At 35.5% G+C, this 19369-nt stretch overlaps 1 protein-coding gene across 3 annotated transcripts in view; it reads right to left on the bottom strand.

The window, feature by feature from the left end:
• Positions 1-19369, bottom strand: part of LRP1B (LDL receptor related protein 1B) — a 2173551-nt gene that overhangs the window by 814700 nt on the left and 1339482 nt on the right. For all 3 annotated transcript variants that reach the window (XM_027561670.1, XM_027561656.1, XM_027561663.1), the window contains one exon: positions 18426-18587. In XM_027561670.1, coding sequence (XP_027417471.1) covers positions 18426-18587 — 162 coding nt within the window. The remainder of the gene's footprint in view (positions 1-18425; positions 18588-19369) is intronic.

Genomic DNA, 19369 nt, shown 5'->3' with positions numbered 1-19369 from the left:
GATATTTCTGCAAGGAATGCTATCCTTAAAGGGACCAACAACAGGCAAACCTCTGCCATTATCCACAGGGATATTTCCTCAAATGATACTTTAGAAAAAACTGGCTATAGAAGCCCCAAAATTACATTCAGTAAAAGAAAAAACAAGATTGGAAATTTGACAATTGTTTGAGAAAAAGAGGAAGGTATGGTTTATATCAAATAACTCAGTCCTATCAGAAACTCTAAAAAACCCACTTCTCATCACAGTACATACACCAAACCGATGGTCTATTGACAAATGATGAATAAATATTGTTAGGGAAACATTAACAAAGCTGCAAAAAGTGCCTACCTCAATTGTCCTAGTTGTCCAAAGTACACCCCATGGAAGACTTTGTACTGCTTCAAGATATTTTAAAGTGCCTAATGGACCATTCAAAGTCTAGTAGATGGATTTCATAAACTTCCTCCATCTCATGGGTATAAATATGTTTCCATCACAGTCTGCATGTTTTTCCACTGGACTGAAGCCTTCCCCTACAGACAGGCTACTGCATTTTCTGTGGCTAAAGTCCTTTGTTCTAAATTGCTTCAGTTGTGTCTGACTCTTTGCGACCCTATGGACTGTAACCCGCTAGGCTTCTCTGTCCATTAGATTCTCCAGGGAAGAATACTGGAGTGCATTGTCATGCCCTTCTCTAGGGGATCTTCCGAACTCAGGGACTGAACCTGCATCTCTTACATCTTGGGCATTGGCAAGTCTTTTAGGGACGTGAAAGTGCAAGTTGCTCAGTCATGTCCAACTCTTTGCCACCCCATGTACTATACATCCATGGAATTCTCCAGGCCAGAATACTGGAGTGGGTAGACTTTCCCTTCTCCAGGGGACCTTCCCAACCCAGGGATCACACCCAGGTCTCCCACATTGCAGGTGGGTTCTTTACCAGCTGAGCCACAAGGGAAGCTCTCTTTTAGGGAAAGATTACCCCTATCTGGAGAAATTCCTCTCAAACTTCATAGTAATCTGAGAACCCATTTTGAAGGCCAGATGCTTTGATAAGCCTGTAATGTTTGGCTGGTTTTTCACCACTTTCACTATGCTTACCACCCTCAATCTTCATGTTTAGCTGAACACACTAATAACATTTATTGCTACCAACTAACAAAATTTGTAATGGTTGTCTAAATACCTTGGCCAAAAGCATTGCCATTGGCCCTTTTAAATGTCAGATCCACCCTTTTTGGAATTCATAAACTCTCACCCTTCAAGATAGTCCTAGACTGCCCTATGTATTTGGTTCCTGCTTTTATTTCATCCATAACTGATCAAAGGAGACATATTCTAGTATTACAAAGGACTTCTCATTTCTATTAAAAATAACCATATTTTGGTAAAGCAGTCATTTCACAGTGTGCCCTTGGGAGAAAAAGACTTGTAACTTAGAGATTTTGTCTACTGGAAAATATACTGCCAAAAGCATTCTCCTCAGCCTCACCAGAAAGACCATACTAAGTACTGTTAACCAGCCCTTGTGCCACCATACTTCAAGGAATAGACTCTTGGATGCATGTGACAAACCTAATGAAGTTCCTGAACCCTGACTGGATGTGCACATAATCTGGTGACCTGAAAGTAAAGATTTCCCAGAATTGTGAATGAGGTTTTGTGATAACAAATGTGATAACATGTCATAAATGTGATAACAATTCCCAGAGTTGTTATCTAAAAACACAAGATATCTTTGATGCTGACATAAAGATTCAGATAATCTACAATGTCTAGGATCTTGAAAACATATGGACTTTAGATAAAAAAAAAAAAAAAAAAATTCTCCCTCCAGACCCTCCTTGTTACTCACATGTGACCTAAGGTTTCTAGTCTGAGACACTACATCCAGAAATGGTCCCTCCTGACACTGAAGGGCAAAAAAGCCACTGAAACTAGAAAACCTGACTGTTGATCAGTTATGCTTTCAGAAAAAGATCTTAATCAAAGGCTGAAAATGTAAAAAAATAATAATAATAAATAGAATCCTCAGTTAAATACAGTTGAGAGACCAGAGGAAGAGCTCTTATATCCTGCAATAATAGTAGAGCCCAATAGGTGAATAAAGGCACTTCTTTCCTGGAAAGAACTCAGCCAATGAAAATCCTTGGACCTTTTTTGTTTTACTACAGCCCTCCCAAATTTCTTTTCCTTTCTATGAAAGTGTTCTCCTTCCCTTCCCATGTGAGAACTTGCACATTGCTGACCACAGTCACAGATGCTATATTGCAATTTTCTGCTGATCCTGAATAAACCCATTCATCTTCATTGGAGAAACATCTGTCAGTCAGTCACTTTCAGGCTAATAGGATCATGTGGTTATGAGCTAAGATTCAGTTCAGTTCAGTTCAGTCGCTCAGTCATGTCTGAGTCTTGGCAACCCCATGAATCGCAGCACACCAGGCCTCCCTGTCCAAAACCAACTCCCGGAGTTCACTCAGACTCACGTCCATCAAGTCGGTGATGTCATGTAGCCATCTCATCCTTTGTAGTCCCCTCTTTCTCCTACCCCCAATCCCTCCCAACATCAGAGTCTTTTCCAATGAGTCAACTCTTTGCATGAGGTGGCCAAAGTACTGGAGTTTCAGCTTTAGCATCATTCCTTCCAAAGAAATCCCAGGGCTGATCTCCTTCAGAATGGACTGGTTGGATCTCCTTGCAGTCCAAGGGACTCTCAGGAGTCTTCTCCAACACCACAGTTCAAAAGCATCAATTCTTCGGCGCTCAGCCTTCTTCACAGTCCAACTCTCACATCCATACATGACCACAGGAAAAACCATAGCCTTGACTAGATGGACCTTTGTTGGCAAAGTAATATCTCTGCTTTTGAATATGCTATCTAGGTTGGTCATAACTTTCCTTCCAAGGAGTAACTGAGCTAAAGTCAAGGTAATAATAAGACTTCTATCACCAAGCCAGCCACTTAATCTTTTGAGATCTCTATTTGTTCACCTGGAAAGTAGAGCTCCCTCAGGGTCATTGGGAGGAATACATTGGATATGTGCAAATGATTATTTTCCTTACAATTTTTGTTATTATTTTCTATGATATATACTGAATAATTCATCACTAACATTTTTATTTATTTAAAGAATTTCAGCAACCTATGTCAGGTGATACAGTATTTTAAAGATGCATAAAATGGACAGGCTTCTACTTCCCAAGTATTCTTAACTTAGTTATGCTGAAATAATGACAACAACAAAATGATAAAAATGATCCCTACTGAAGTAAAAGTAAAGAAGTTCTGTTGGTTGAGAATAGTAGTTCCAATTTACCCAAAACCTCATTTCCAAAAGTAGCTACTCCTAAGAACACATAATAATCACACAAAATTTAAAGAGAAGGGGCAGAATTTAGACTGGCCTTGAAGTCTCTTTCAGAAACAAGACTTTCTTTGTCTATTTTCCTAGGCATCCAAATTATTTTGACTTGGGATATACAGAGGCTTCATAATTTAATGAAATACTTCGGTGCAAAGACATAATCAATAAAGATGGTAGAGTATGTAAACATTTAGATAATATATGTGGAATGTGATAAAGCCACTTCCCGCCATATTTAATTGGGTATCTGTAGAATACCCTATTTAGATGAGTTAACTATTAGTGTGTTAGAGAAGACTGAGGCTGCTTTCAAAAACAGTTGTAGCGATTTAAAACTTGGGGTCTTTAAAAAGGCAACTTGAAAACTCTGTGATTTTGTATTCAAGAAAAGAATGAAGACAAGTCAAATGAAATTTGAAGGCTTTTTCAGCGCTCTAAGTAAATCTATGATGAAGGGAGCAACTTCCATACAACAGTGAATGGCCTTTGGTTATTTATCCTAGCACTTAACTGTCCATGAAAATAAAACTAAACAAGTTTTGGCTCAGCTGAATTTTATAACTTGTAATATGAGCTCAACAAATAACATAAAAGCTGAGCTTCAGGTGATTCTCACTCAGTGATTCCAAATAATTAATAAAGAATGGAAGGTATAGCCTATTGATTTTTTTGTACATTCTTTAAATTAAGAGTTGAAGACTGGCAGTTCCCATATTGAATCTGTCCCTCAGGATGTTTAATTTGGTAAACATACTATTGACCTTTTAAAAAATTGAAAGATTTCCTATAAAAAGCTAGCTTTTCCAGATTCTTAAAAAGTAAGATTCTTAGGCTAGCACTCTCACAAGGTAACAACGACTGTCTCTTTTATACAGAGCTGGACTGAATTGTATTAATGGTTACCTGTTATAATGGAGAGACAACGATACTCCTTTACACTTTATTTTTTTCTGTAATGGATATTTTTTCCTTGGTAGAGGTGGGCAGTGAGGCAACTGCTAATTCCCTTTTGTTTTTCAATCTACTTCTGAGAAACTGTAGGAAAGATTTTATTTGACTCTTGCTTCAATATTAATACTAATTTTACTGTCTTGTATGAATTGGTTTTTCTTCTTTATGAGTAATTTCTATGAATATGTGTGAATACCCCTAAATTCATCTCTCTCTCTTTGCAATAGCTTTTTAGAATTTCGTGCCAAATTTATGGATCTTTTTTCATGATATGAATTTTTTTGGACCAATCTCACTCTCAGATTTATTTATATTACTAATCCTTATCCTGCCTTTGTTTGAGACTGTCCTCTTTATAACCTTTAAGTTTTCTAGGTTATAACTTAGATTCTTTCTGGAAATGATCAGAGGGCTACATAAATACATAAACATAATAGTAATACACAAAGAAATCTTGAGAAGAAATAACACATTTTGCATTTAAAATGACCTAGTTTGGAAACATTTTGTTAGCCTAATAAAATTAAATCACATATTCCAAATTCTATTCCATATATTAATTCTTCTCATCTTTTTTTTAATAATAATTTTGACTCAAAAATGTCAGTAGTAATGGGAGGAATTCAATGTTTCACTAATAATTATTGTGAGGGTGATGCTTTGCCTCTTTTAAACATTTTGGACTTAATTTCAAAGATCTAGTTTCTTTGGGTTATGTTCCTCAACAATTAACTCAGTGACTTAATGGGAAATTCTCAAGAAGATTAAATAAACTTAGAAATCTAAATAGAAAAACCTATTTCAAAAAGAGACTTGTGAAATATAAACTGCTGCTTGTGGAGAATGGATTGCTTCTCCTGATCCAGGAATATGTTAACTTTACATATAGAATCATAGTCTTTTAGCTCAATGGTATTTACAGCTGATAATAAGTTATGACTACACAGATCAAAGCATAATCTATGAGGGGAGAGAGCAAACTGCTACTGTTTGTGGCTTTTAAAACTGTATTTGCCTTTGCTTTGCTTGGTATTGTTTGGTTTATCCATTTGTCCTTCAGAAGTGAATACACTCATTCATTTTATTATTCTAAATAAACATTTATCTTATAAATGTACATACAAAAGTGATATTTCCCTGAGGCTTTTCTTTCCTTCTGTCTTTTCTTTTTTTCTCTCATAAACTATCCATATCTAAACCTTTGTGAACTGGTTCACTATCTATTAAGAGGCATCACAAATAGCCATATTACAGCAACTTTAAAATGAGTATATCATCTGGAGAAGGAAATATGATATACCATCATAAAATATTCAAATCTAAATGGTGAGTTAATTCTCCTTTAGATTGCCTCTTGTTTACATTTAATCTATTAATATCCATAACTTCCTTTAAGTCTCATTTTATTTAAAAAAATACATATTTATCTAGGATTGGATTTCTTATTCTGGTATTTGTAGATTCAAGAGATTTATGGGTAAACTTTAGGAATTCATAAAAGATCTCAGAAACTATACATGATGCTTTGTGCCGCTTTTTTTCCTCTCGTGAAAGACATTCAATAGCTTTCCTTGACTCTTGTGGAAGACTCTAAAAGGAATGTGGAGACCAATTTCACACTTCCCTATTTGTTTTTCATCTATTCCATATACCTTCCATGTAAATGGTAGTTTATATGACATTCAATTTTACTTATATTTCAAATTATATAAAATTGTATTAAAACTCAGTTGGGAAAAAAAGGATTGCCTAGGTGTACCTTATCATTTAATTAAACATAAAGAAATAGAACTGCTTATTGAGAGCAACCCATTTCACAGAAACAGGAACTTTGCCTGTGGTTATACATATGATAAGCAGCAGGGATGAAATTTGAGACCAAACAATGAAACTTTAGAGCCTTCTTTCTTTATCACCGTCCCATTAAAAAAATAATTATACAAGGACATAAACTAGATTAATCTAGAAAGCAGTAAGTTCAATAAGAAAATGGGTCAGAGTAATGTTATACCCTAGTGGCTCAGATGGTGAAGAATCCACCTACAATGCGGGAGATCTGAGTTCAGTCCCTGAGTCGGGAAGATCCCCTGCTGGAGGAAATGGCTACCCACTCCAGTATTCCTGCCTGGAGAATCCCAAGGACAAAGGAGCCTGGCAGGGTCCATGGGGTTGCAAAGAGTTGGACTCGACTGAGTGACTAAGCATACACACACACACACAATACTGCATAGGAAAAAAAATACATTGCTTCTGAGTCACAATTCATTAGCCATTGCTAGTCACGTTGTATTGGGCCCTCTCATGCTGGTCCCACTCAATCACAAAGTTTCCAGGAAGTACAGTCTCACCATGTTCCCAGATAAAGGAAGACATAGAAATATACTATGTACATATTAAATGATTACCATGAGTGACTTGGGTATAGAGCACATCGTGACAGGGAGAACAGAGATGTCTCTCTAAGAAGGTGATATCTGAGATGAGACCAGAATGAACGGAAAGAGCCCGCCACACACATTAGGATAAAGAGTATAGTAGGCAAAGGGAATGACAAATGCAAAAACTCAAAAGCAGGAAACATATTTTGTTTTATAGTTGGAGAAGAAAGTGAATAAGGGTAGATTAGTGAATTGAGATTTGAGAGATAGGCAGGGGCTGGATCTTGTAAGGCTTTATCAACATCTATGGTACAATAAGCTCAACAACTATCTTTTAATTAGAGATTTTGAATCAGAGGAGTGATGATGATATAATTTAATCTCCATTATTAAATTCTCGCTGGCTGCTGTGTGGGAGAAAAAGTGGAACTAGGAAGACAGAGTTAATGTGCAGAAATGGCTTTTTCTGGAGTCTAGGTACAAAATGACAGGCATAGTTTCTGCCTTTGAAAAGATCATAAAATGGTCTGCATGCAGGGAAGTAGGTGATGTGTGTAGCTGCAAAGCAATATCCTACATGATTTTTTTCAAAAATTTTATTGAAGCATTGTTGATTTACAATGCTGTATTAGTTTCTGCTGTATAGCAAAGTGAACCAGTTATACATGTACATATATCCCCTCTTTTTTTGGATTTAAGTCATCAACTTAGCACATAGGTCACCACAGAGCATTGAATAGAGTTCCCTGTACCATACAATAGGTTCCTCATTAGTAATCTATTTTATTTGTAGTCGTGAATATATGTTAATCCCAAGCTCCCAATTCATCCCACCCTCCTTTTCCCTACTTAGTGTCCATACATTTTTTTCTGTACATCTGTGTATCTCTTTCTGCTTTGTAAATAGGTCCATCTGTAGCATTTTTAGAGATTCCACATATATATCCTCAGTGACTTAGTAGGAGAGAACATTGTGAGAACATGCAGAGGGGAAATCTAACCTGGACTGGGGGATATTAGAGGAGAAATTCTCATGATGGAGGATAAGAAGAGTTCCAAGTCATGACTGAAAGTCTGGTAGAGGTAAAAGTGGAATGTGATGAAAAATATTCTGAATGAAGTCAGCAGCATTCATAAAATTCGGTGTTGTGTGTGATGGGAGGAGGGAGAAGAGAGACAACTAGAGAAGAAAGCAGAGAACTTGAGTGGTTTTATATGCAATGCTAAATGGTTTGGATTTAAACCCAAAGGCAATAGGGGTCATGGAAAGACCTGCTGCTAGGTTCTGATATGCTCAGATATGTAGTTAATATCCATCACTTTGGAAGCATTTAGGCAATAAGTAGAAAGGGAAAAATCTCTGAGAGTCCAAAAATTTACAATTGATCTACATATGGAGGTATATGTGTATCTATTTCACTTGCCAAAACACTCAGCCTTTATACTAAGTCATGTAGACTATTAAACACACACACACACACTCTTTCTCCTTCATATTGCTCTCCTTAATTCATGCTACCTTCTCACAATCAATTAAAAATACTCCAAACCTATTTCTCAATGTCTGTTATGCCCTTGTTTAGAAATGCTACCCCTTCTGCCAGAAAATAGAGAAAAAAGTCATGGAGTTTTATTTTCTCTTAACCCCCTTGCCAAATGAAATCAGCTTCTGTTAACAGTTGTTGATTTTCCCCTGGATGGAATGTTGCATCCCTCTAAGGAGGCTGTGATGGCCATTCTAACCTGAGTTCCAGGCATCTGTGGTTCCCCAGAGCCCTAGCTGCTTAAGCTTCAGGGCTTGGCACTCAATCTATCTTTGTAATATGGCTTGTCCCAGTGGAGTGTTAAAATGATGACTATGTTTATATGCATATACTCATGCTGTTTTACTGTTATGTTTTCATGTTGCTGATGCTGGTTATATTTTAACTAATGCAATTTTATTGTATTTTTGCCCCGAAGCTATTTAAACTAAGCATACAATTTAGGGGAACCTAATAAATAAATAAATGCAGAACTCTGGAGGAAATGTGGCAACTGATGGTGGAATTTATCCCAATATTTAAATGAATTCATTGAGACTAAATATTTGCAGTTAGAAGACTAGCAACTATACAGAGACAGAAAAGACATTTTCTTCTCCTATAAGGTAAAAAATGAAAATCAGGATTGCAAAAATTATATTTATACTATGCTTTTCTTAGTCAGAATACACTTTTTTGATTTCTAAGAAATGTTTAAGTGTTCCTGAGAAAATAGTTAAAATGATATTGTGAATTTAGTGAATTATTTAAATTGTGAGTCCAATCCAGGAGAAAAAAAAAAAAAACAACTTTGTTTGTTTTAATGGACTTTAACTTTGGAGAAGGAAATGTCAACTCACTCCAGTATTGTTGCCTGGAAAATCACATGGACAGAGGAGCCACACACCCCATGGGGTCACAGAGTCAGACACGGCTGAGCAACTAACATACACACATACTTTAACTTGAAATTTGTTACAAAATGTTTTGAAAAGTTAAAAAAAAAAAAAAAAGAGTGCTATGTGCACAAAGCTTCCTGCATATCTGATAATTGTCATGTGTCCATTCCTGCTTGCTTTCTGGTTTTTCAGTGACTCACTGTGTATTAATAATTCCTGTACCTATGGCAGCAGTTGGCTACAGATTCCTAGGTATTCTTCACCTGTCCTGAATCTATTGAGAATCAGAGTGGCAGCCTATCAATTGTTTCATTTCATTTACCAACAGGGTGTGGACATATGCTTGTCCTGTTTCTCAGTGGACCCTTAACCACTTCCTAAAGTAGGTAAGCTGTCCTTGGTTTCTAGAAATCCTTAGCAATGGGTGCTTGTTTAAACCTCTCTACCTATCTGACTAGAAACTGCACTGTGACTGTTGGGGGTAACTGTCCTGCTCTTCTCCAGCTAATGTGGGATGAATTCCCCAGGGACTACTGCCTGCCCGATGGCTCTACAGTCCCTTATATGAACTAATAATGAAGTCAAACTTGGGGTGTCTCTTTGAAATCAACTTGTCCTCATCCATTCGACCTTGATGACTGCTTGCCTGTCATCTAGCCTATAGATGATTATTAATATCATAATATCATGGCCCTTTCCACCTTCCCATGACAACACACTTCCAGGGCATGATTTCTGTGTTTTACTTTCTATTCCAAAAAGCTTTTTTACCTGTATATGTAGTCCCTGCTGGAGATTATCTGGATAAGAATTTGGATGGGACTATCTAAACCATGTATTAACATAAGGGATTTAATGAAAAATTTAATAACAAAGAGACCAGACTTCAAGTCTCTGATGCTTACTGTCTAGGTCAATTAGAAAAGTTAAATAGAGGGAAATGGAAAAAATGTGTGGATATCTTGGCATAAATTCAATTATTATAACACTAAGCTATTTCTAGTATTAAAATATGCAGACATATAGAGATAAAAAATAATGAAAAAATACTGAAACAATATATGTTATTAAATATCTTCCAGGAAATTCAAGCATTTATGTGAAATGTATGTAAAATAAAGCACTGTTTTTAGTTCATTAAAAATGTGAAGTTTGGTATCTAGAATTCTACTTTGAACATATTATTTAAAATGTAATATCTCATAGGGATGATGAACTTCTATCAGTATAAGTAAACAATGAGTTGAGTTGGCTATGTAACTGAGAAATCGATTTTTCCATTCATTGCTGAAATTAACTATTCACTTTAACAGATATTTTAGATATCAAATATGAAGTAAAACAGATTACAATGTGGATATTCCATGTTAGGAATTTACTTCTTGGCTTAGATATATGACTGGGTTGCAGTAGATTCAAATATTTACAGGAAAAATATGACATTATTTAACTTTATATTTTAAAATAGTATAGAACATCATTATATAGAAAGAATATGTATAAGCATATACATGAGATAAATGTTGGAGGAAATATCAGAGAGTAAAATTTTAAAGTTATTATCTCTTCTTTATTTTGGCCTTTTCCTGTCCCCATTATTTTCTGCCTCGTCTCATAATAAGTTTGATATTTTATTAAACACTCAGGATTATAACTCCTTTAGAATGTGTCTCTACTTGAATTTTAAAGGAAGAGTCAACAAACTATGACCTGCAGACCAATCCGGGTCCACTACCTCTCTTTGTAAATAAAGTTTTCTTATAATACAGTCATAATTATGCGTGCATGCATGCTAAGTTGCTTCAGTAGTGTCCGACTCTTTGCAACCCTATGGCCTGAAGCCTGCCAGGCTCTTCTGTCCATGGAATTCTCCAGGCAAGAATACTGGAGTGGATTGCCATGCTCTCCTCCAGGGGATCTTCCTGATCCAGGTATCGAAACTGCACTTCCTACAACGCGTGCATTGCAGACGGATTCTTTACCACTGAGCCACCAGGGAAGCCCACAGTCATAATCATTTGTAGAGAAATAGTATATAGCTTCTTTGGTGCTAAAACAGTGGAGCTGGGTAGATGAAATAGGCAAAATCTAAAATATTTTACTACAGGACTCTACAGAAAAGATTTGCGGACCTGTGTTCTAAAATGTTCTAAATTCTGCTTATGATTTCTAGAACATCCCATTAAGTGTATACATATCAACATAGCAGCATACTGTACTGAAAGATCTGCATACCAGTGAAGTACTCCATACCAGGAAGGTCATGGTAGATTAAGTTGATTATGTTATGTAACAAAGTCATCTGTAGAAAAGTTTGGGATTCAGACAATGACAATTTTCCTTAGAAAGCCTGTGTGTACACAAATACCCAGCATGAAATAAATTCCCTCACAAAAAGTAGATGAATCTGGTCAATTGCATTTCAGGATATAATATAAGTGCAAACTGAACTGATGCATCACATAAATAAAGCAATACAAGCTGACAGTTCACATAGGCTCTGAAAGAAGCTAATTATAAACTATTTTTTTAATAGGAAAAAGGCAAAGTTTTATCTTATTGCTTACTTTAGTCTCATAAAAGCTTGAGTACAACTCAATTATTGAGAGGTGAATTAATTATTTTGTACATTATATATGTCCTTTGTCTCTTTTCTGTTTATTTACTTGTGTGTGTGTTTTCTGCTGAATTCCTCAAGTCCTATGAATTCACTGACCATTAACCACAATTTAGAACAAGGAAGCAGAATTTAAAGGCTGTGGAAATTAATTTACTCTTGCCCTTATGGTTCAGCTCTATTAAAAGAGTTAGCTAAGCTAAGCTAAGCTAAGTTGCTTCAGTCGTGTCTAACTCTGTGCGACCCCAGAGACGGCAGCCCACCAGGCTCCCCCGTCCCTGGAATTCTCCAGGCAAGAACACTGGAGTGGGTTGCCATTTCCTTCTCCAATGCATGAAAGTGAAAAGTGAAAGTGAAGTCGCTCAGTCATGTCCGACCTAGCGACCCCAGGGACGGCAGCCTACCAGGCTCCTCCGTCCATGGGATATTCCAGGCAAGAGTACTGGAGTGGGGTGCCATCGCCTTCTCCCATTAAAAGAGTTGGAAACAGGCTAAAATTTTTCATTAAAATTAGGTCTTCCTGTTACCTATTGACTTTATTAATTATTTCTGCAAAACTAAAATGAATTGTTACTTTGTTTAGTGTCAAAGTACATAATTATTGTCTTATGCAGAAGCTAAATTTATCTAGGAATAAGTTTAGACCTATTACTAAATTTTTGAAGAGTAAAAATGAAGATAACTGGCTTCTTTCCATTTTTAGGAACCATTTTTTTCCTAAGATTTTCTTTTTAAAATTATATTTAGCTGATTCCTTTTACTTTTCTTGATAATCACATTGCTAGGAACATTACAGATTCTCAAAACAGTTTTTGCTCTTAATTGATTCAAAACTCTTGAGTTTTCTTTGTTTTTGATGTAAAAGTTGTCTATAAATATTAACGTTAAAATGACGTTTAAAGAGCTATTTTGTCCTAGAAAACAAAAAAGAGGTTTCCTATGGATAAAATCCATTAATAATTAACATTGTTTTGATATCTCAGTGTTAACAGTTTCTAAGCAAAATAAATCAATCTGTGAGAGAATAAAGTTAAGCCAGAAAAGTTGTATCTCATTGAAAACAGATACTATACCTCTCTAAAACTAGATGACATTTAGATTTGCTTTTAATTGCATTTTTATTGGGTAACAACCCGTATTTTCATTAAAAAAGAGTAGTTAAGAATATTAGGACAGAAGATTATATGAATCTGCTAAATCCATAACATAATTTGATCTCCCCAAATTCAAATCCAATACTTAATTGTTAGCAAAGCTCAGTGCCTGAGAAATAATAGCAATTCTGTTTGATTGTGTGTTCTAGAAAAAGTGAATTGAAGTATATTTTCATGAAAGAAAAACAAGACAGGTGATTGTGTACAGAATTTACTAATACTTTATTTCCTATGTGTTTAAGATTAAATTGTGGCACAAAAAACTTTTCTTATATTTCTGAAACTTACTATGTATTTGATGTAGACAAGAAGTCAAAAGATGTTGGCTTTAATTTCTATTCTCTCTATGCTTAAATGAGTAACCCAAAGTCTTTAGCTAAATATCAAGTTTGATACCTGCAGTGCTCTGAGAGGATTCAATCTCCCAGACAGGATATCATGGCTTTTTGGTTGGCAGAACTGCCAGAACTTTCTGGATTTTCCACTAAGAACCTGACATCATCATTTGAATCAAAAAATCTCTCCTGAAAATGTCATTATGTATCAAAGGACTCAATTTCAACATTTCTAACTTAGAACATTATTAGCTTCTTCCAGGAAGTAGCATCAGTTTTTGTTATTGCTATATACACATACAGATAATTTTATCTAGCTGAGTATTTTTTTTCTCATTTGCACAACAAAACTGAACTAAATGATCTTTTCATTTTCTTTCAGCTTGTTAGAATTTTTGAGTCTATGAGGTAAAACTTTTATGGCAGAGAAACCTAGTCTTGGGTGACTGAAAACACTGTATTGGAATGTCCACAGCTATTCCAATGACAAAGTTCCAGAATCCACACTACCAAGGAGAACTGTAGGGAGAAGGGAGGGGCAGTGAAGGGGATGGAGACTAGGAACAAACAGACAAAAAAGACAAATGTACTTCTTGTGATGATTTCATGTAATGGCCCAGGTCCCTTCTAGTGCTTTTTGGAAAATTTCATTGCAATGACCTATAATAAGTAGAAAGGTCTCTCTTTTTCATCAAGTGATAATGAGTATGCACTTAAGAACAAGGTAGTAATTATTCGTCTTATACTTCTAGTAATTTCTTCTGTTTCCTCATCCTAGAGTTTATTTCCATGATGATATGCAAGGCTAGGTGCACGGATCTAATCATATACCTTTCCTTAATATAGCGTAGCCACTTTCATTTATCCCATAAATCTTGGCAATTTTAGCCCAGGATATGAATAAAATAAAATAGATAGGATGTTTTCCTTATATTTTATTATTTTTTACTTCTTTTTTTAATATCCTCTATGTGCAATACATAGCAAGTTTCAGAAAGACAAGGAAAGTATTATTTGGGGATCATACAAATGTTACTTCATAGAGAGTTAGAAAAAAAATAGAGTTATACTCTATAGCTGCAGAAGCAGACAGCTAGACACAGGGATAAAGAACAGTCAGCCTTTGAAATTACAACTGTGAAACCCTGAAACTCCAGCTGTGTAATCCTAGGTAAGTGTCTTAACCTCTCTGAATAATCCTTATTCTGAAAATTAAATGGAATAACAAACATAAGAATGTCTGACAATTTGTGGGAGGCCAACATAGGTTAACTCCTTCCCTTGACCCCATATTATCATAATGGAATCTCCTCACTGGCACTCACTGTGAAATTATATATATAAAACAGACAAACTTTCCTTGTCTTTCTGAAACTTACTATGTATGCCGGTAAAACCGTTTTTTGACAAAAACCTTTCAATGCTTAATAAATGGCCAGGATTGAGCCTCTAGAAAAAGTTCTATCATTACAAATTCTTTGAAGGCCCTGCCTCACTTATGTTTCCACTTGGAAAAACTATTCACCCACCCAGTAGCTACAAAAGGGTAATCATAGTTATATGTACCAATCAAAGGATTCAGAATCAAAAAGAAACCAGTGCTAAATCAATAACAAACAAACACTGAAACAAAGGAAGGAATCTATGTGCTATGGATTGTTTGTATTCTACTTAAGCTTGTAGACTGTGTGTATATTCCTAGGTAGTGATTTGTAAAGATGTGTGTTTTCTTTCCTGTGTGCTCATTCAGTCATGTCTGACTCTTTGCAACTCCATGGATCATAGCCCATCAGGTTGTCCATGGAATTTTTCCAGGCAAGAATACTGGAGTGGGCTGCCATTTCCTTCTCCAAGGGATCTTCCAACCTAGGGATTGGACCCATGTCTCCTGCATTGGCAGGCAAATTCTTTACCACTAGCACTATCTATGAAGCCCCCCAGGGAGTTTGGAAGAGAGGAAAAGAGCAGCACAATATGAAGAAAGAAAGAGATGAGTGAACATTAATCTCAGAGAGGACCAGACATTAACACTTTTCCATATATTAATCATACTAATGATAAAAAATAACCATCACTATAGAAATTATTTTCTTGAAAGTGGTATCAGAGAGAATATGAATTTAATTTAAACTCAGGAATTTGCTGAAATAGAGATTATATATGAAATGTTCATCTCTTGGTATCTCCTGCTCCTTCACTATTAAAGTCTAATTCAAGAGTATTTTCTGTCCTTTTGAAAACAGTTTGAGTTGAGAGAAACTGTACCAATTGCTCTGCTTACACAGGCAGTGTAAAGTGAAGTGCTCAGCAATTATATGGTGGATTTGATCAGTTTTGACAGCCAGTACTGAAACTCAAGCCAGAATCCCCTGCTCTTTTCTTCCACAGCAGGTTCTGGGACTGAATTATATGACTAACTGCATCAAATTTCTATTTTAGCTTGGCAATGGCCTCACAAATCCTCCATGTGCAAAATGGCCTTCCTGATCAATGCTAACAATTCTATATGTCATGGCTATTTTACAACTTCCATATCAAAATACATAAAATAATGATGGATAAAAATATTTAAATGCCCTTTGCAATACTCTAGATTGTCTTACATGAAAGTCATTCCAGAATGCTGCCTGTCTTCAATGCCTACAACCTGTATTCACCAAGTAGAATTTTTGACAAGAGAATCTTAGTACAATTTACAATCAGTTAAATGTAAATTAGTTCAGGAAGTTCTTCTCATTCTTTCCTTGAAACATGGCCAAGAATCATGTGGATTATCTGAATCATTTCCTTAGTGCATTACTTTAATCATATAAGAAACGCATGGTATTCACGTTGACAGTATTTCCTTTACAATAATATATTAGCAAAATGACCTAAAGATAAAGGTCATTAACATTAACTAGGCACTGATTCTATAATCCAAACCCAAATAACTGTCTAGAGAGCCTATAAGGGACTGTACCACTCGCTTTGGATACTCATAAAATTAAAGCAATCTCTCCAAAATGTTTTAATGTGCAATGATCATTTTAACTTAGAGATACATACACACAGAAAAGAGGGATGAGATCTCACTTCTGAGATGAAAGCAAATTAACATCATGGCAATTTCTTTCACAGCACATCATGGGGCAGTGCCAGCAGGCCACAGATGTATAACTCATGAGGAGCCTAAAGAGACATCTGTGAGGTGAGGGAAAATGTAGTATGCGTTCAAAGTCCAATTTAGTAATGAAATGTAACCACGCCACAGATGAATGTCTCAAATATACAAAGAAAAAGAGGAAAAATATCTTTTGTATACCTTTTCTTTTTCCACTCTAGATTAGTTAAAAGCAAAAAGTTCTAGTTCATATGTACCAGTGGACCAACTGAAGTGAGAGAGGAAAAAGAGACAAGAATGAGATAGAGATGGGGGGTGGGTGTGGAGAGAGATTTATCCTTCCTCTCGATTTTGAAGCAAAATTAAATTCAAATATGTTCATGTTAAATTTGATAAGATACTGTTACAAAAATTTTCTTAGTCATTTTCTGTTTTCATTATAGCTTCTGGGCTGTCCTCTGTCAGGAAAGACATGAATCATGTCAAGACCACTGACCGAGAGTACCTGTGTTTCTTTGCTTCATGGCTCTTATGGAACATATTTGTATCAAACCTTGACTATTATAATCCAGGTCATACAGGGAGAATCAAAATCAGAGAATATCTCCTTTAATAAAATCACTTAGGCAATTCACCAAAAATATTTACTCCTTTAAGAACCTAGTATTATGTAGATAATTTCCCTAACTGCCACTGTTTCCCATACTTACAATTGAGAGAAATTAAGGAAGAGAGAGAAAGACAGAGTGACTGAGAAAGAGAGAGATGAAGAAAGAAAAATGAAAGACAAAAGGAATTTTTGTTAGAGAAAATACTTTAGAAATTTTCTATTTTATAGGTTTCCAAATATTTGCAGAAGAGAAATAATCTCCTTGGAAAACACTTTGAGAATGATTTCTCATGATCACACTTTGTTGTCTGTTTGCAGGCTAGATTCTAAAAACTGAACAGTGACCATGTTTTTTTCATTCTTTAATCTATGTTTTGGTTCAAGCACTGTCTGGCATGTGAAAATAAATATTTTTGGAATAAATGAAAGAATGAATTTAAAAAAAATTAATTTCTTAGTCAAAAAAGAAAGCTTCCAATTAAAATGTTATTGCTGTATGAATTTTTGACAGGCTAACAATTTTTTTGTGATATTTCTAACATGATTTCTAATTCATGAGCATGTCCTGGGGCTGATCACATTTTGCCAAGTTACCCATGCAAACAACAAGATCAGGTCACCCATGGATATCCTGGGAGCCAAGGTTGTGATCTCCTTCCTCTCTTTACTTCCATTCCAGAAGGTCAATCAGTTGGAATACCTCAACATTTAATAGGGAATGATTACCAGCCTTCGGAAACAAATTTGATGTGAAAAGAAAAGGGAAATTATGCCTTTCTTAATTCTTTTTTCCCCTCTTTGGGGATGGGCTTGGGGTTTCATCAATTTAGAAGTTGGAGGGGATTGAACCAATGAGTATCGCTGAAGAAGCTGAAGTTGAACGGTTCTATGAAGACCTACAAGACCTTTTAGAACTCACAGCCAAAAAAGATGTCCTTTTCATTATAGGGCACTGGGATGCAAAAGTAGGAAGTCAAGAAACACCTGGAGTGATAGGCAAATTTGGCCTCGGAGTACAGAATGAAGCAGGGCAAAGGCTAACAGAGTTTTCCCAAGTGAATGCACTAGTTATAGCAAACACCCTCTTCCCATGACACAAGAGAAGACTCTACACATGGACATCACCAGATGGTCAACACAGAAATCAGATTGATTATATTCTTTGCAGCCAAAGATGGAGAAGCTCTATACAGTCAGCAAAAACAAAACCAGGATCTGACTGTGGCTCAGATCATGAACTCCTTATTGCCAAATGCAGACTTAAATTGAAGAAAGTAGGGAAAACCACTAGACCATTCAGTATGACCTAAGTCAAATCCCTTATGATTATATAGTGCAAAAGAAAGAAAAAAGAGATGATCAAATTATTTTATACAGTTCCACTTATACTTTTTTATGTGATGAGAAATTTATTTTTCTGTGATTTCACTCTAAAATACTCCAAATATTATATATCAATTTAAGATTGATATTGAGGTTTGTAGATTCACAAAACTACTAACCTTCTCTGGTGCAATTGATTTCATCACTGAAGTCTCCACAGTCATTGTCACCATCACAGGCCCAATGGCCTGGGATACATCTGCCACTGGAACAACTGAACTGGTTATCAAAGCAGGAATGTACACAGCCAACCTCATCACTCCCATCTCCACAGTCATCATCTAGAAAGAAGCATTAACAACCAGGTAGTGAAAAATTATCCATGGAGAAACATTTTCTTATGAAATACTTAACATTTGTTTTTGGTATTGAGTGCTTTCTTCTGTTATTGAAAAAAATGAACGATAAATCAATCATCAACATTTCCCATGAGCAGTGGGAAAATTATTTCCATTTTTATATTGCTTTGTTTCTGATTGAATGCCAACTACTAAATTAAAGAGGAAAACATCCTTCACTTTGGATTTTGAAGCTTAATTTCTATTTCACTCAGAAATGACTAACCACTGACTGGATTAAACTATACAACATGAAATAATTATGAAGTGGGGAAGACAGTGGTGATTGTAGGAATTTCCTGAAATGATACAGCTTGTGATATAATTATTGTTGGAAAATTACTATTTTTAAAAATTTTTTAAATTTACTATTTTTAAAATTACCTATAAGCTCTATGCCCTAGTGTTTATAACTATCTTTAATTCAGATCCCTTTTCTCCATTCTCCCACATGAGGGCTCACTCTGTACCCTTACACCACTGGTTCTTAAGTATGTATTTATATCAGGAAATTGTTTGTACACTATCATTAGCAATGATTTATATTCTATATTAACAATTGCTGCAGGAGGGAAGCAAGGGGAATGTGAAGTGAAAACAGATTAAATTCAAACTAATGGCTGAGGTTGCATCAATTTATGTATAATTCATTTACCTGTATTTGGCATAATTTAACATAATGATAGAACTGAGTGAAGAAAAAATATCATTTGTACATAAAAAGC

Source organism: Bos indicus x Bos taurus, chromosome 2, assembly GCF_003369695.1.
Source record: "Bos indicus x Bos taurus breed Angus x Brahman F1 hybrid chromosome 2, Bos_hybrid_MaternalHap_v2.0, whole genome shotgun sequence".
Lineage (NCBI taxonomy): Eukaryota > Metazoa > Chordata > Mammalia > Artiodactyla > Bovidae > Bos > Bos indicus x Bos taurus.
This window is presented reverse-complemented; position numbering and strand designations above follow the sequence as displayed.